Source organism: Falco rusticolus, chromosome 8 (assembly GCF_015220075.1).
Source record: "Falco rusticolus isolate bFalRus1 chromosome 8, bFalRus1.pri, whole genome shotgun sequence".
In the NCBI taxonomy this organism is placed as follows: Eukaryota; Metazoa; Chordata; class Aves; order Falconiformes; family Falconidae; genus Falco; species Falco rusticolus.
In genome coordinates, this window is record NC_051194.1 from 26,520,001 (window position 1) to 26,535,000 (window position 15,000).

The 15,000-nt window shown below is 40.5% G+C and overlaps 1 protein-coding gene across 15 annotated transcripts in view; it reads left to right on the plus strand.

Annotated features, from left to right (window-relative positions):
* GTDC1 (glycosyltransferase like domain containing 1) overlaps positions 1–15,000 on the plus strand; it is a 185,756-nt gene that overhangs the window by 153,106 nt on the left and 17,650 nt on the right. For all 15 annotated transcript variants that reach the window (XR_005105671.1, XR_005105672.1, XM_037396858.1 and 12 more), the window contains one exon: positions 14,362–14,471. Coding sequence is in view for 13 of the 15 variants with exons in the window: in XM_037396858.1 (XP_037252755.1) it covers positions 14,362–14,471 (110 nt within the window). In the remaining 2 variants the exon portion in view is untranslated. The remainder of the gene's footprint in view (positions 1–14,361; positions 14,472–15,000) is intronic.

The window sequence follows — 15,000 nt, forward strand, 5'->3', positions numbered from 1 at the left end:
GGGTGCACCAGCATGTTCCTCAGCTCCTTCTGCACCTGAGTGTGACAGTGGATGTGCGAAACTGCAAACCTGCTGTACCCCCAACCACAGTCATGTCATCCAGGTGACACATGTGTAATTAGAAAGGTTGGAGGCTCTTTACTTCTCTCTTTCATGGAGAAGACCTGTAGTGCTTCTTTTAACTCAAGGCATTCACCCGAGCCTTATGTTTTTTTACTTTTTGCCCATGTGTTGCTGTATCATCTCAGCAGTTAAAGACTTGATAAGAGAAAGTTGTCAGAAATCAATTCTTCTTCCCCTAATTGTATGGGTGTGATAAAAGATCACACGGGGAATCTGCGAGAATTTGCACACAGATGCAAACAAATAGCTGCTATCAATTCACATGGAAGATCAGATAAGCCTGTTATCTTGTGTCGTATGTACCAGCGTGTGACAAGAGTGTGGGGAAGGACATGGGGCTGGAGATATGGGAGTGGGAGGAACAGCGGTGGAAGTCGCGATGAGAAAATTCAGAAGAAAAAATGTAGATTGCAAAAATTATCTGAAGATTAATGGTCTCAGGGAAAATGGTGTGTACGGAGATAGTGCCGTGTCTGGTTGCCTGTTTTTAATGTCGAGTCTCACAAAGAAATGAGTCCGTGGAGAAAAGGTGGTTTTGTCATCACCGTGTGCTGTACGAACTTGTGGCTGCCCACCGTGAGGACCTGGTCACCTCCACTGAGGAGCAAGTCCTTGGAAAGGGCTTGTCCCAGGCAGTGCCTTCTGTGAGCGGCGCTCTCCATCAGTGAGCTGAGCACAACTTCTCTACAAGCTGGAGGGAGAAGAGCCTGGAAATGCCTTTTTTTAATAGTTGCACCTAGTCACGTTTGCAGTGCAATACAGCATTTGTGTAGTCATGTTTGCCTTTGAATTCAGAATTCAACACTATTTCATGCAGAGACATTGGAGAATGCAGTGAATCTGCACCTAAGCCATATTTTCCTCACATTGTGGAATATTTTGGACCAAGGTTTACCCCATCAAGATGCAGGTATGGCAGGACAGTAAAAGGTGGAAGAGTGGGTGCTCCATCTACAAATCACCTCAGAGTACCCATAAATGCTGTTGGCCTCAACAGGCATCCTCAATTTAGTAAACAGCGTGCAGAGAGCGTGTAGAAGGACTGTGGTCCTACTCCACCCTGCCAGCTGGCCACTCTATGCTGTGTCATGTGAGGAGGGCAGAGGCTGGATGTTGTCAAAGGAAAGTGGATCCCCCGTTCCAGGGAGGGCACAGATGGCTGGGTCTGTTTTGCCCCTTTGCACGGGAAAGCAGTGGAGAGTTGGGCTCCAGATCCACGCTAAATGGGGAGTGTGCTCCTGCAGGGAAACCTCATCTTTGAAAAGCAACTGATCCTGGGAAATGTAATCCAAAAAGGTGAAAGTGGTGGGTAGACATGACAGACTGAAACAAAGGCTTAAAATGCAAGTGTTTATACAGCCTTAACTAAAAGGTCCCGGATACGATAAAAAGCCCATAGGATGTAAAATACAATTTCAAAACGGAAATTTTTTAGAAGGGTCTAAGAAAAGTGATCTAATACTCCCAAAGAAAATAGCAGTCACCAGGGCTGCAGTACAGATGACACGTGGTGAATGAACCAGGGCCACGAAAGCATATGCAGAGACATCTGATTAAGTAGAAGTTGACACCATCAATTCTTGAGCACCTTGGAGCAAAAGGAAAATAGTCTGACTTCACTTTCCTGCAAGCTGGAGTTAAGTTTGAGGGCAGATACTGTTTTTTTATAAGTAGCAAATAAGAAAGTTAATGAAATACTGTGAGGCGTTCCAATTTTGATGTTAGCTGGAAGGGCAGTTTGGAACTATCTGGCTTTTGTTGGTTCCTTCAGTGAAGTCTAACCTTGACATTTCTTCCCTCAGCTGGGGGTGTGGGGTATTGAACCCTTCCAGTGGAAGATGCACTGTTCCTTGATCCACTGTTTTTAAGAGCTTGTAGAAATGTTCACCATGTCATGAAGACCTCTCAGATGCAAAATTTCTGCTACAGTGGACATCTGAGCATCGCTTTTTCCATCGTTTATATAGCATATTTTTTCAAAGTCTATAAGAAGTTGATAGTCCAGAGAAGAAAACATCCCTTCATTCTGATAATGGCAAAAAAGATGCTTTGTATCACCTCTGTATTCTTCAGCTAAAAAGCCAGATACAATTTTGAGTAGGTTTTTTTGTGGGGTTTTTTTCATTGTTTATAGTATGGGCAGAGCTTATAGTAAGTGTTCCAGGGGCGATAATTAGCTTTGTGAACCGCTCTTCAGTTCCCTTCCTACCTGATCTCTGATCGAGATCTGGGTAACTAGAGATTCAGAGCAACTGTCCTGTAGTCACAAACTAAATGTAAATCAATTTTGAAAATTTTAAGACAAATACATCCTGTGATAGAAGGGCAAGAATTAAGTGAGGGCTGTGACATTGACCTGTGGGATGCTGAGGGACCTCAGCAGTGCGTCATCCCCAGACAAAGAGTAGCCAGATCTTCCTCCCAAACCTTGCGGAACACAAAAATGGTTGTTCTGCCTACACTTGTGTGTGCTTTACCTCTCTAGAAGATCTAGAATCTGTTGGTCTCAAACAGGAGTATTCAGGATCCAAGCTTAAAGGTAGAGAAATGGAGGCAGAAGGTGAGTTGCCAGCTTTTACTCACCAGATCACGTGCGTCTTCAAGATGTATTTGTGTTGCCTCAGCTTCCTCTTGCTTTTCCAGGGCAAGAAGTAGGTAGCTGCCTCTGTGGGACAGGGAGGAGCAAAGACATCTATGTTTAAGTCAGGGACTTATATTTTCATTACCAGGTGAATCTGATGAGCCAAAAATGGGGTATTTTTTAGCTTTCCAAAAGATTGCATGTCTGCCAATCATGCTGAAATAGTCACAGAGGATAGTGAAGGTATTTGGGTTGGAGTGGTATTTGTTTTCCTACGGTTCCAGTTGCCTGGGTTCCTGATTCATAGTTGAAGCAGTTTGCTCCGTTGGCATCAGCAGTGTACTAACGGAGTGGGGAACTATCTCCGAAATACAAAGAGCTAAAATATTTTGCGATCCGTTTTCGCTCAGATGCATACTTCAAATTGCATTCCATCAGTTGAGGGAAATAATTTCAGTTACCCTGGTCACAGTAGAAAGCAGTCTTCTTTTTGAATGCCTTTTTTCATTGATGTAGATACATTTCTGAGATGAGAGACGATATGTCTTCTCATTACGGTTACATTTAGTTAATTTCCTTTTTTAAAAGCTCGGTGTGAAAGGCAGTTTCCTTTAAAAAGGGGGGTGGGGTGGAGGGGTGGATGGATAGAAAAAAGTGATACAGCTGATCTTCCTGTTGCCTTAGCAACAGATTTATTTATTAGGGTCTGAAATGACATGAGTTAATATACCACATACCTGCTGATCGGCAAACTCTCCTATTTCAGCTCCAGTTGACAATTAAGTCCTGGACAGCTACAGCCAGGGGTTAATGTTACTCATTAGGAGAACTAGGTCATTACTGGGAAATCAAGGCACTTAAGGCAGCATGGATAAAATACAAAATTCAACATCTCAAGGAGTAAGGGGTTTTATGTTAATTAACCTTATTTTCCTTTCATTAAAAAAAATCTTTCATATATGCATGTGACTGTGGATCAATTAATTGAAAAAAGAAAAAAAAAAAAGTAAGCTGTAGTTTACTTTCCTCTCCTAGTTGTCTTCATTTCCTTTGGAAGGGTTTCATTATTTTATGGAAAATTCTTAGGTCTATATGATGAGTAAAAAGGGTATTAAAATTAAGAAGGGAATCATCATGGAAATCAGCTTTACCACAAGGGAATGAGCAAATAAAAGCCTTGGAAATGAAAATAAATAAGCTTTGCTAATACCTCACCTAAGGAGCAGAATATAAGCCCATCAGAGCTTGGAGATATTTAGAGGTACTTCTTTGCTTCTTTATTAAGCAGTTACATAGTTATTTGACCTTCAGAAACCGAAACTTTAGAGAAGTAATTGAAGTTGTTGGTAAATATTCTATTTACAGAAAGCTGATCAGTGGTGTAGCCGACAGTAACTCCTGTACTTAGTAATTGGGTTCTGATTTCCAGGAAAATTAAATATATTCTCTGAAAGTTTTATTAAGATATCTGTGTGGGAGTTTTAACTTGATAAGTCACAAGTGATTTAATAAAGCTCTCCTGAAAGCCTTTATTTACTAACTTTTAGCAGACTTCATTCTGATACTGGAGAACTTAATAGGGCAAAACAGGATCTTACTAAAATAAAACTTATATTTTTACTCACTGTTTCCCCAAATACACTTAGTGCTTTCACTTCTACTAAGCACTCTGCTGTAAGCTTTGTGGCCCAATTCTGCTTCTCATCACATTTTGAGCAATTTGGTGTAAAGCCTTTTTCCACTCCTGTAAAGTCAAGGCTGAAGCAGCATCTTCCCTGGGCTCCACATAGGAAACCACGGTATTGAGTGAGAGCACTGCTACTGATAAGTAAAATTCAAGCCCTGCCAGTGGTTTCCACTCCGTGGAATGGTTTTGCGCCATTTGCATCCGTTTTCTTAAATATAAGGGAAAAAGTTAAATAGCATCAAGATTCTGCTTCAGATATCCCGTGCAGAAACCTTCCTCCTTCATTCCCTCTCTGCTCTCCAGACGCTTGCAGAGCAACCACTTCAGGGCTGTCTTCCAAAGCCTGTTACAATAAATGCTTCGGCAACGGCTGAAAAACTGATTTTGAGTTACTGTAAGGCTACAGCTGCATCACCTGGGCATTTGAAGATTGTTGAAGTTTGGGATAGATGTATCCTAGTTTGCCATGAAAGCTCCAGTGAGCTTGGCTCTCCCTTTTCCATGATGGGGAACTCATTTTATGGTGTCTGTACGACTGTGAAACCCAGGTCTTTGGGCAGAAATGCATGTGAGCTGGTGGGACTAAGGAGTCCTTTCGAGGCTCCTGTCACCATGAAATGCCTTTCTTGCTCCATTTACCCAAGCTGGTCTGGACCTTTCTCTTTCAGACCTCTTTCTTGTGTCTCTGCCAGGCTCAGTTCCTCGGGCATCTTCTCAGGTGTAGTCTCCTTGTGCAGCCAATTTGCATCTTGCTCTTTTCTAGTTTCTCAGTCTTTCTCTGTCTGCATCATTACACTCCCTGCCTGTGCAAGGGACCTTCTACCTCACCTTGGTCCCATTTTCTCCTAAGCCCCGTTGTCCAGCTTGACTGTGTTGTCCTCTTGGTCTGTTATACTGGTTTCACATTTTGCCGCGTATGAGCTGGCCTGTTGTATATTTTCCCCATGCTCTTTACTTCTTCACTCAGGTCAGGATTGCTTTGCCATGCTGTTCTTGCATAGCTGATCGTATTGATCAGATCTTATTTGTCCTCTGCGTTTTTCTGGTCCACATCTAAGAGTTTTAGTCAAACTGGAAAAGCACACATTGCCATTACCGCTTTCTGCCTCTTCAACCCATCTCTTACACTGCTTTATTTTCTTAACCAAATCTTCCGTTTTCTTGTTGTTCCCTATTTTCAATGCATATAAAACAGTTCTTTATTCTGCAAAGTCCAGTAATTTTATTCTGAAGACAGAGGAATCATTGAAAGTGCAGGTGAGATCTGTGCTTTCAGTTCAGATGTTAGATCCTGCCTGGTTTTGGCAGCCTGACCTGTGATGTTAGGAATGTCTCACTCAGCTTTAGCCTAAGGTGCGCCCAAGACACGTGGACCTTTCAGTGACCAGCACAAAAGGAATTTTCTCAAAGGCTTAGCTACATTTTTAGGAAGACTTTCAACACATGCAACAAAACCCCTATCTTTGACTCAAAATCAAACGCATCTGTATATTCAGTTCTTACTCTAAACCAAAGAGACAAAATACATAAAACAGAGGCTTATTTGAAATTTAATATATGCAAGATACATTTTGCAGTTTTACTAGGAAGTGTTTTGTTTGGGGTTTTTTTTTTTTTAATCTTGTTCTTTGGATGTTCTGGAAAACTTCTGGCAGAACTTTTCTAGAAGATGATAGTGCAAGATAGCCTCAGTCTTGGGAAACATCATAAGCAAGGACAGAAGAGGTTTTGTAATAAGAAGTCCCAGTGAAACTTAACACACAGTGCTACCAGCCCCCTTGTAATTCGCAGCAACCCTGACCAAAGGATGTGGACACCCTCTAAGAGACGAAAATCAAATGCTTCATAAGCAAGTGATCTAATATTCCTCCTTATTTTCATCAGTGCTAGGAGGGTTAGGTGTATTCCTTCAAAGCTCATTTTAATTGGTTTCCTCTTCTAACCACACTGCAACTGTTTGACTTTCTTCTCTCTTTCCCTCCTTCTCCCCTGCTCTCCTTTTCTCCATGTTTTCATCCTTTTTTTCCTTCCATTATCCTCTGATCTCCGCTTTTTCTCAGTTGTATATCTTCAAAACCTGACTCAACGAAATGAGTTGACTCCTTATTCTGAAAGCAGCGCGATGTGTAGTAGTTACTTTAATCTTGTTGAATAACGAGTTTGAAGCCTTGGTCTTGGTGCCAAGGAAGTTGCTGCTTAGGAGCTTCAGCCGTGGAGATGACAGCTTCACAACTCCAAAAAGGAGGAGTTATCCTACGTACCTGAGCTAATTCCTCTCATGTTACTCACTAAGGCCCAGGACTGACGTTTTGACCTAGGCAGGGTAGCTGGTGGAGTATTTTAAGTAGTTGTTGTTTGGTGATGTGAGTCCACCGTGGAAATCACAGAGGGGCCGCAGGGTCTTGTATGGGGGGATTGCCATTCCCAGGCAAATAAAATGTGTGGTAATGTATATTTGATTCTTCTTCTGTTCTTCCAGGGAACCGCCCGAGTCGATTTTTATCCACTTAATATCATATTCATGATAATTCATCATAAATATTCATCTATTATTACCACGACACGACTTTTTTTGTAGTATGTTGAATTGGAATAGGATATATTGTGTATGGTTATTAGGGCTGTCAGGGTCACTCAGATTATTTTGTCTCTCCTCCTGACAACAGGAAACCATTTGTTAACGTTACCTTTGGAACACAAAAGGAAGTTTTATTTTATTTTATTTTGGGTTTTTTTGTTTTGTTTTATTTTGTTTTATTTTATTTTATTTTTTAAAGAAGCTGTGTGGGGTAGTCCGTAGCAGTTACTGGATTGTGTTGCAAATTTGACTGAAATGTTTTTTATCTGAATCCTAGACTTGTGAAAAGCTAGGTTCGCCAAATTGGAATAAAAGAAATAAAAAGGCATTGAATGAAAGCACATTGATTTTTACACCAAGGTAACTGAGACCAAACGCCGGTCTTTGTCTTCAAAGGTTAATCTCTATTTAGGAAATAAGCAGGAGGCTCAATGACTGATGCTGATCCTGAGGTTTCTTTGGTTCGAGAATGCACAATATTTTATTTTGAGTTTTTGCTTCATGAATTGTGAGGGGAGAAGAAGAATCTAAACAATAAACTCCCAAGGTTCTTTTTTTTATGAATCTCTTCTAGATAACACAAGATAGGAGAAAATGCTTTTCCAGCGTAAAGCAAAATGCCACCCATTTTTCTTAGGCCAGCAATTTGAAAAAAATCAGAAGGTAAAATACACACTCCTCACTGTAAATACGTCACGGGCTATAATAGAAAATAAAACACTGTATTTGCCAGACCTGCTTGGCTGCTTTTTGCCTCTCTAGTACCATTTTTTAAAATTCCTTGGCTTGTGGAGGTGTGTTTTGCCAGCACAAGCAAGGATTGAGACCTTTTTAGCTTGTAGGACCTCGAAATTGCTAGCTGGAATTTATTCTGTAGGGTGCTTTTTCAGTGACACTTAGGCAAAAACATTTTCTTCTACTTGACTCCATTTTCTATTAACCGAGGGGGTATTAGATATTGTGGTAACTTTTGATGCTGATGATGCCAGACAATGTTTAGAGGCACAATTACAGCAAAGACATTTTGTAAGCGTATCAGCTGAAAAAGAAAACTCATTGGACTTAACTACATATTTACAGTCTACCTCTACCTCATTTTGGAAATGTAAAAAGATGGAAAAATACTGTGATAAATTGAATAAATGGAAAGCAATTAGCTTTTCCTTCATGTTTGCATTTTCATAGTTATTTCTTTTTCCCATTTCTTTTCTAATAGCTCTTTCCTGGCAGTAATATTTCTTCTTTTGCAGTTATCATGAGCTTTGTTACCAGGAACTTGGTATTAGAATTTTAATTTTTTTTTTTTTTGTTGTCCCCCCTTCAGTCTTGACATAGAAAATGTATATTAAAGTAATACAGTTTAGGAAAGTCCTCTGTCCTCCGTGAAAATAATTACAAGAATGTATTTCATGTGATATATCGAATAGGCTTGTAACACAAGTCCTCTTACTTTAGGAAGAATATTATCCTCCTGAAGTATTTACTAACTCCGATCCTCACCACATTTCTGTAAATGAAAGCTTCTGTAAAACTGTATCTTACAGATGGGGAAACCTAGGCAGAGCCGTCTCGTGGGAAATCAGTGTCAGGAAAAGACCAGAACTCTGCAATTCTTGGCTTTGAAGGCCAGGCTTATTTTTTTGTGACTGCACCGCTACTTTCTAACAGTATTGGATGATAATAAACCTATATTCAGATGTTTCTGAGCTCAAGATCGCATGTAAAATATTGATACGTGATATGGTGAATAGTATAATGTGATGAAAAAAATTCCTAATAGCGCTGTTTCAGTGAGGTCTGACATGAAATGGAGCCCCACGTTGAGTTCGGCAGTGCGCACGCAAGGGCCGCGCCATTCATTCATGTGCTGCTGTTCACTTCTGGAGAATGCCCTGGACAGATACAGGGTCAACAGGAGGCTGATGTCATATGAGGTCTCTTATCAGCCTGTGGCATCCTTCATCGCCCTCCCCAAGTCTGTACCGTATCAGTCAGAGCAGTACGGGACCTCAAGTTCCTGCTGTTATCCCCCAAACGAGGAACGTTCCTGGGATAAAGGCACCTTCCAGCTCCTGGCTGGAGGTGCGACAGAGGGGCAGCGCCCACCTCGCAGCAGCAGTGACTGCCTGTGCTTGTCTTCATGTGCATTCTTTCAAAAATGTCAATTTTTACAAGGGATTGTGCAGATTTTCCACCTTTTCCTCTGCGGTGCTTTTGTTCTCCATCCTCACCACACCGTGCTTCCCTGCTTGCGCCACCGTGTGCCTTTGCCCTCCTTATTATCCTCCTTTTTGGTTCTCCTCCTTTAATTACCATGCAGTTTTATTTTTGCTTCCTAATTTATATCTTTACTGTGGTTTGGTTGTTTTGTTTTTTTTCTATCACCTATAGCACACTCCAGTGCTCTCTGCAGCTTCTCTCTATCGCCAAGTCTGATTTTACTGTGTTCTTTCATTTTTCTCAAGCCTATGTCTTTTCCCTTTTCTCTTCTATTTTCCCCTATATTTATCTTTTTCCTGCTGGGTTTGGATATGCCATCATTTTTTAGCTTTCAACTTGAGTGTTGTTTTTCTTTTTTTTCCTTCTTGTGTTTCTCTTCCCCTTTATATTGTTTTGCCTATCTCGTCTACCCTGTTTGCTGCCAAACTCAGTCCTCGCTATTTCACTTCCCCAAAACCAAAGGACCAGTGTTATCCACTTCAAGGTCTGTGTCTTAGAAACTTCATTTTCTTCACTTTTAATTACTGATTCTGTGCTCACAGACTTCCTCATCCCCATCCCTGCCCCTCACATCTTCCCTGTGCTCTGCCGCGGCTGTGCCTTTCCCTGGCTGATGTCCCCGGTCCCGTTCTCTCCTGCCCGGGTGTCTCTTGGCTCGCCACGACTGCTGCCCAGCTTCATAAATAATGAGTGATCCTTCAGTGGCCTGTTTTATCAGCCATTTTCTAGCAATAATTGCAGGTAGGCAGAAATCCGTCTTCTAGCTCTTGCTAGAAAATAAAAATTTTAAAAACATTTAAAATGCTACTGTAACTTCTGAAGATTTTGTACCTGTTTTAGCATTGCCATTTCCCACCTTTGCCCATCAGACATTCAGGTGATTTTATGAAACAGGGAGGCAGAAGGAGATGCACCCCATGTGAATTGCTTGGATTTAAGGCATTATAAAAAGTGAAATATTACCACATGGCCTCACAATTTGGGATTCTCTACTGCTGAAAATCTCCCATGCTAAATGTACTAAGAAGATTAAGATCAACCCTTTTAATATTGCTTTTAGCTGAGCTTATTTGTAACCCTGTCAGAATATGTAGCACCTTAAGAGATGGCACGACAGGGCTGTTGCTATCACAAGCATTCTGTACACTTTATAAACCCTGCGTTTTAATATTTTTTTTAAAACAGACTGCATTTATTTTGCCCTTTTGAGCAAGTCCTGTCTCTTTTCCACAACTCTTCTCCTTTTTAATTGCATAGCTAGATGAGTCTTTCTCCAAATTCTAAATAACTGTGATTATCACCATGTATGATAAGTTTACATATATTTAAAAAATTAAACTTAAGTCACAGAAGACCATATGGGTCTCTTACTGAATTTCACTCAAATCCAGGAGATGAATATGCACTGAATAATGTAAAGGGCTACATTTTTCCTTTTTTTTTTCCTTTTTTTCATGTTTCCCATCACTGGTCGGGGATATGGGTATCCTGCAGCCCCAGGGAATAACTCCAGTTTAGCCAGTCTCTGTGCTTTCTTCTTCCAGTTACAGCAATAGGTAAGGCGCAAGGGCTCGGGCTGAATTCACAATATCCCTGAATAGCAGGAGGGTGTTTTGGTACCGTTGATTGTATAGAGGAACATCATCATAGTGCTATGAAGTTACTTTTTAAAAATCATTTTAGGCTGAAAAGAGAGATGTCAAGTCATCAATTAATCCTGACAGCATCCTTCTGTGCTGAAAAAATAACACACCCATTTTATAAACAGAAAATCTAAGGCAGAGATAATGGAGGCTCAATACTGGTGCTGCTGCTCCCTCCCGTTCCCCGTTTCAAGGACAGTCTTGAAAAGTTTTATTTCAGATTACAAAAGGGAAGCCACTAAATCAGGCTGAACCCTGGGCCACGTTCCCACACCCAGACCACTAAACCTCAGCCAGTTCATAAGAGAGACTTCAGATGGCTTTCTTAAAATGTTTTAGACTCCAAAAAAAAAAAAAAAAACCACCAAAAAAACCTACTGGGTAAAAAAATGCAGTGTGAAGTATCTATATGTGGAGATTGAATGTCTCCAACAGCAGTGCTGTCAAATTGGAGTGTAGGTATGGTGCCTAGGTCTGTTTTGTGGCATTTGCAGCTGGAGTTTGGTCATTCTGTTGTTTTCGTGTTCTTATGATGAAATTCAGAGCATCTTCATACCATGCCCAGTTTTTATTTTTCCTTTACCAGATGCATATCAAATCAACTAAAAATACAAGAGCATTTCAAATACCTAAACTGAACAACAAAGCCAGAGCCCAGAATCATATTAGCTTGATTTTTTCCCAAACATAGTATCTTAAAACAAAAGTTTGCATTTTAATATCAGGGTTTTGTACAGTTTTGCACTTCTTTTAAGGAAGAGGAGTATATATAATTAATACTGTTTAATAAAGCTCAAAAATGCAACAGATGCAGCCAAAAGTGCACATCATTTTGAGCAGATCTTTACAGAACAGACATTCCATATTGTGTTCATCTTTTTCCACGATCACTGCTATGGCAATCTGGTGTGTTTAGCAGTTGTTGCTGAGTAAGGCAGACTGGATTGTATATGATTTTCTCCATGTCAGCCAAGAAACAGAGCTCTCTTCTTTTTGATGCAGTAAAGAGGTGGTCTTGTACTATTTATTGCTTTCTACCAGGAGCAGCTCTACCTTTACTAACTTGCAAGAATAATACTGCATTGTGATGTGTATGTGAATGGGCTGGAAGTGTTCTGTAGGTCTTAACTGAAAGTAAAACGGTGTGGTGTGGAAGCATCACAGGAGCTGATAAATCAAATATGACCTCCCAAATAGAAAAGCTAAGAGTTTCACAAAACGAGTAATTAAAATCTGTCAGTATCGCATAAAAGCAAAATATTTTAAAAGGGGATATGGAAGGAGGATCACCTACAGCAGAAAACCCATAAGAGAGGCTCCAGTGCAGAGGAAGCGTTTCCCCTTTCAGCATTCCTTCTGGGTGCCAAATTTTCCTTCTGTTCTTCCCCACCTATTAAACAAAGCTGCAACTTCCAATTCCTATCAGTTTTCCTAAATATGTGCAGCTTATGTGGCTTCAACGAGCTGTAAGGCTCCATGTTCTCCTGCCAGCTCCTTGACAATGTGGCTCCAACAGCATCCTCCACTTTTGGCTGCCTCCAGGACCCCTGGTCTCTTCTGGAAAGGGAGAGGGAAAGCATATCCTTTGCTGGAAGGACTTTTTGTGACAGTAAAGCCGATAGCGGGGCTGTGAAGAGCTTGGAAGGATCCCTGTAAGCGTCACGGCTGTCTGTGGAGGCTGCCTGCTCTGCGCACAGGGTCCTTCAGCCCACCTGGGGACGAGCCATGGTGGCTGGGCATCGGAGGCAGGGTGGGCTGGGCAGGGGCACTCCCCCAAACAGCACCCTAGGGGAAACTGAGGCTAGTGGGAGCCATCATCATGAATTACACCGGCTCCCAGCATCAAAGCTTCTTTTCCTTGCAGACTTTTCCGATAGAGACGTTCCCTGCTAGCCAAGTCTGAATTCTCTACTGTAAGCCCATTTTGGCTCTTTCAGCTGGGCGCTTGGAGGGACCTAAAATACTGGCGATGTGTTTCTGCACATAATTTACCTACCAGAAACAGGTGGCTGTTTTAAGGGTGAGGATGCAAGCGAACTAGTAGGCAGTTCTGGGGTCTTTGCAACTGGAAGAAATCCTCTCTCCGAGCCAGTGCTCGTATCCACTTCGGTTACTGGAACCGCCGTGAAAACTCCTGGTTCACAGATGTGAAACAAATTACGAAGCTTATGCAGTTGCATTCCTCCTTATTATTGGGAACAAAACAAATCTGGGAGATGGAGGACTTCTTAAAGTCATTATTGTCTGGCTTTATTTTAAGAAAATGCAATGAATTCTGAAAACGCCACAATTCCTGAAGATTTCTCGGCCTAGGGAAGTTACATTAATTATAAAGATTAATTTGTTTTAATTCCCTAAACCAAAAATATTGACTGAATGGGAAATTAACGCGTGTAGAGCTGCAGATGTCATTTGGCTTCAGAATTCCTGAACAATAAAATTATTAATATTTCATATAGCGGTGTGACAAACCTACGGATTCATTCTACAAAATTAGCCTGTGAAGAAAGACACCAGGACAGCTGAGCTGTAGACTTGCCCTTCAGACAGGAAGGAAAACTGGAATTTTCTAAAAAATAAGTAAACCCAAAATATTTTAAAGACATATGGCACACATCTGTCTGAAATACAGTCATTTAAAGCAGAGTAATTAAACACAAGACATAATATTCACCTGAGAGTGGGGGAATCATCTCATTTTTAATATAACTTACCAAAGTTGGGGAGTTTAGCTCATTTGTGGTGTCTTTTGAACCTTCCATTCTCTGCTAGTGAAGAAGATAGTTTAGTAAACTGGCTTTTTATTTTCTGTTTAGGTAACCAACCTTGTGTTTCAAGTCACTGGGTGTCACAGCCATGCAAACCTTTGGTATTATCTTCAGCCGAAATTAGAAATAAGTACAGGTTTCTGATTTTCTGGTTGAACTTCCAGATAACTCCTTGAAAGTCTAAAGGTAGAAAAAAACTTGTGTTGGTTTATTCTTTTCTCCTTTACCTAAAGCAATGAATGGATCTGAAGCTTTTCAGGAGGATGGCATGGATTCATAAAATTCCAGTTTGGGAAATCCTATGGTTTTAGCAAAAGTTTTTTATTAACCTATTCCTCCTGAAAAGGGGGGTAAACTGTAATGAAAATGATATACATATTTTTTGACTGGGGGAAAAAAAAAAAAAATATTTTTTTTTCCTACCGTACCTAACCTGCCCCTTTTTTAACATGATTTTGCCATCAGCTAGGTGAGCGATTACACAGTCCCTTCTCGCTTTCAAGAGTTGGTAATTTGAAGAGTGAGGGCATAATTTGAAGGCAGGAAAGGGAGATAAGAATCTGATGAAACTGAGGTTTGATCCCAAGTGCTGGGTTGAGGAAAGTGTTCAGCTCTGCAGTGTAAGCAAAGAGGGAAATTATGCTGAAGACATTTGGTTCTCAAAAGTACAATTTAAGAGAAATACAGTTCTGATAAACATTAAAAAAGCAATTTCACAAGTGAATGTAAGTGATGCTGAGATAAGTTCTGTTTGTTTTAAGGGAACATGACAAAGATCCTGAAACTTTCTTTAAAGTTCTGCTGAAACTGAAAGAGAAAGATCTACCTTTTCACGTGTCCGTCCTTGGAGAGGCTTTCACTGAAATTCCAGGTACCTTTCCTTTTTTTTCTTTACTGTAAAGTTATACTATAATATAGATATGTCCAGAAGTAGTTTTCATGTACATATTTTCGCATATTAGTGAAAAGGACATGCTTAAAATCTTCATAGCTGCGAAGTAAATAATATTGAAATGTTGTAAAATGAAAATTATTAAAGACAGTATGCATTTTTTATTTTACTTGGCAGTACAAGACGTTATGACTTGTGTTTCAGCAAGACTTCTATATTTATTTAAGTAGATAGGTGTGAGTCATTGGATGGTTCAGATAGGAAACAAAGTCTTTCAAGGCAAGGTCTCTCATCTGAAATCCAGACTGAGGTTTTAGCAGGTGAAAACAGTTCCCTTTCAAACGTAGGGGTAAGAACTTCTGTGGAGAGCTTCTGGTTTGTATCTGGCATGAAAGTAGTCATTAATCTTTAATGTTTTTATACCACTCTTTTGCACGCTCCTTCCGTTTCTTGGTTTCTGAGAACCACTACTCTGTAAACAGCTTCACCCATCTGAAACAGAAACAGA